General features: G+C 66.4%; 1 pseudogene across 1 annotated transcript; it reads right to left on the bottom strand.

Annotated features, from left to right (window-relative positions):
• On the bottom strand, positions 1–2,888 carry LBRM_34_5350 (annotated as a pseudogene). Its single transcript has one exon. A coding segment is annotated over exon 1 (2,888 nt).
• Between the last annotated feature and the right edge of the window lie 286 nt (positions 2,889–3,174).

The following is a 3,174-nucleotide window of genomic DNA, read 5'->3' as shown; positions in this document are numbered from 1 at the left end:
TGCGGCGGGTGCAGCCTTCGGTGCCACGGGTGCAGCGGGTACAACCTTCGGTGCCACGGGTGCAGCAGGTGCAGCCTTCGGTGCCACGGGTGCGGCGGGTGCAGCCTTCGGTGCCGCGGGTGCAGCGGGTACAACCTTCGGTGCCACGGGTGCAGCAGGTGCAGCCTTCGGTGCCACGGGTGCAGCGGGTACAACCTTCGGTGCCACGGGTGCAGCAGGTGCAGCCTTCGGTGCCACGGGTGCAGCGGGTACAACCTTCGGTGCCACGGGTGCAGCAGGTGCAGCCTTCGGTGCCACGGGTGCGGCGGGTGCAGCCTTCGGTGCCACGGGTGCAGCGGGTACAACCTTCGGTGCCACGGGTGCAGCAGGTGCAGCCTTCGGTGCCACGGGTGCGGCGGGTGCAGCCTTCGGTGCCGCGGGTGCAGCGGGTACAACCTTCGGTGCCACGGGTGCAGCAGGTGCAGCCTTCGGTGCCACGGGTGCAGCGGGTACAACCTTCGGTGCCACGGGTGCAGCAGGTGCAGCCTTCGGTGCCACGGGTGCAGCGGGTACAACCTTCGGTGCCACGGGTGCAGCGGGTACAACCTTCGGTGCCACGGGTGCAGCAGGTGCAGCCTTCGGTGCCACGGGTGCAGCGGGTACAACCTTCGGTGCCACGGGTGCAGCGGGTGCAGCCTTCGGTGCCACGGGTGCAGCGGGTGCAGCCTTCGGTGCCACGGGTGCAGCGGGTACAACCTTCGGTGCCACGGGTGCAGCAGGTGCAGCCTTCGGTGCCACGGGTGCAGCGGGTACAACCTTCGTGCCACGGGTGCAGCGGGTACAACCTTCAGTGCCACGGGTGCAGCAGGTGCAGCCTTCGGTGCCACGGGTGAAGCGGGTACAACCTTCGGTGCCACGGGTGCAGCGGGTACAACCTTCGGTGCCACGGGTGCAGCGGGTACAACCTTCGGTGCCACGGGTGCAGCGGGTGCAGCCTTCGGTGCCACGGGTGCAGCGGGTACAACCTTCGGTGCCACGGGTGCAGCGGGTACAACCTTCGGTGCCACGGGTGCAGCGGGTACAACCTTCAGTGCCACGGGTGCAGCGGGTACAACCTTCGGTGCCACGGGTGCAGCAGGTGCAGCCTTCGGTGCCACGGGTGCAGCGGGTACAACCTTCGGTGCCACGGGTGCAGCGGGTGCAGCCTTCGGTGCCACGGGTGCAGCGGGTACAACCTTCGGTGCCACGGGTGCAGCAGGTGCAGCCTTCGGTGCCACGGGTGCAGCGGGTACAACCTTCGGTGCCACGGGTGCAGCGGGTACAACCTTCGGTGCCACGGGTGCAGCGGGTACAACCTTCGGTGCCACGGGTGCAGCGGGTACAACCTTCGGTGCCACGGGTGCAGCGGGTACAACCTTCGGTGCCACGGGTGCAGCGGGTACAACCTTCGGTGCCACGGGTGCAGCGGGTACAACCTTCGGTGCCACGGGTGCAGCGGGTACAACCTTCGGTGCCACGGGTGCAGCGGGTACAACCTTCGGTGCCACGGGTGCAGCGGGTACAACCTTCGGTGCCACGGGTGCAGCGGGTACAACCTTCGGTGCCACGGGTGCAGCGGGTACAACCTTCGGTGCCACGGGTGCAGCGGGTACAACCTTCGGTGCCACGGGTGCAGCGGGTACAACCTTCGGTGCCACGGGTGCAGCGGGTACAACCTTCGGTGCCACGGGTGCAGCGGGTACAACCTTCGGTGCCACGGGTGCAGCGGGTACAACCTTCGGTGCCACGGGTGCAGCGGGTACAACCTTCGGTGCCACGGGTGCAGCGGGTGCAACCTTCGGTGCCACGGGTGCAGCGGGTACAACCTTCGGTGCCACGGGTGCAGCGGGTACAACCTTCGGTGCCACGGGTGCAGCGGGTACAACCTTCGGTGCCACGGGTGCAGCGGGTGCAGCCTTCGGTGCCACGGGTGCAGCGGGTACAACCTTCGGTGCCACGGGTGCAGCGGGTACAACCTTCGGTGCCACGGGTGCAGCGGGTACAACCTTCGGTGCCACGGGTGCAGCGGGTACAACCTTCGGTGCCGCGGGTGCAGCGGGTACAACCTTCGGTGCCACGGGTGCAGCAGGTGCAGCCTTCGGTGCCACGGGTGCAGCGGGTACAACCTTCGGTGCCACGGGTGCAGCGGGTACAACCTTCGGTGCCACGGGTGCAGCGGGTACAACCTTCGGTGCCACGGGTGCAGCGGGTACAACCTTCGGTGCCACGGGTGCAGCAGGTGCAGCCTTCGGTGCCACGGGTGCAGCGGGTACAACCTTCGGTGCCACGGGTGCAGCGGGTGCAGCCTTCGGTGCCACGGGTGCAGCGGGTACAACCTTCGGTGCCACGGGTGCAGCAGGTGCAGCCTTCGGTGCCACGGGTGCAGCGGGTACAACCTTCGGTGCCACGGGTGCAGCAGGTGCAGCCTTCGGTGCCACGGGTGCAGCGGGTACAACCTTCGGTGCCACGGGTGCAGCGGGTACAACCTTCGGTGCCACGGGTGCAGCAGGTGCAGCCTTCGGTGCCACGGGTGCAGCGGGTACAACCTTCGGTGCCACGGGTGCAGCGGGTGCAGCCTTCGGTGCCGCGGGTACAGCCTTCGGTGCCACGGGTGCAGCGGGTACAACCTTCGGTGCCACGGGTGCAGCGGGTACAACCTTCGGTGCCACGGGTGCAGCGGGTGCAGCCTTCAGCACATCAGGAAAAGTGGTTGCGACAGAGGCTAGAGGCACAGAAGGAGGCTCTGACGGCGGCGACGGCAAAGTCACGACGTCTACCCCTATGGCTGATAAGTTCACGTGTCGGCTGGTGTTCGAAAGCAGGCCCGCGGTCCAAGCACAGTGCCCGAGTTGCTGCTGAAGGCGGCGCATGGGGCACTGACGCTAGGCGATGCTTTCTGTACAGTAGGCACGATGCGAAAAACAAGAGACAGTAGACGAGATAGTGAGCTTTAGTCTGGTCAGCAGCTTTGGAAGCGCAGCAGAAGCAGCAGAGAACGTCGTAGGGAGCGTAGCTTTTGCAAGGCGGTAGAAACACGCACCAACACGAGGGAAGATGGTGGTGAGTCGGTTGATAAGCCGCAGTGCCTTTTAAGTTTAGCTGATTTGGACGTTAGTAGGAGATCAACGAAGACCAGCGCGAAAGAAAGCGGCGCGG

The sequence above is a fragment of the Leishmania braziliensis genome, chromosome 35 (genome assembly GCF_000002845.2).
Source record: "Leishmania braziliensis MHOM/BR/75/M2904 complete genome, chromosome 35".
Taxonomy (NCBI): Eukaryota; Euglenozoa; class Kinetoplastea; order Trypanosomatida; family Trypanosomatidae; genus Leishmania; species Leishmania braziliensis.
This window is presented reverse-complemented; position numbering and strand designations above follow the sequence as displayed.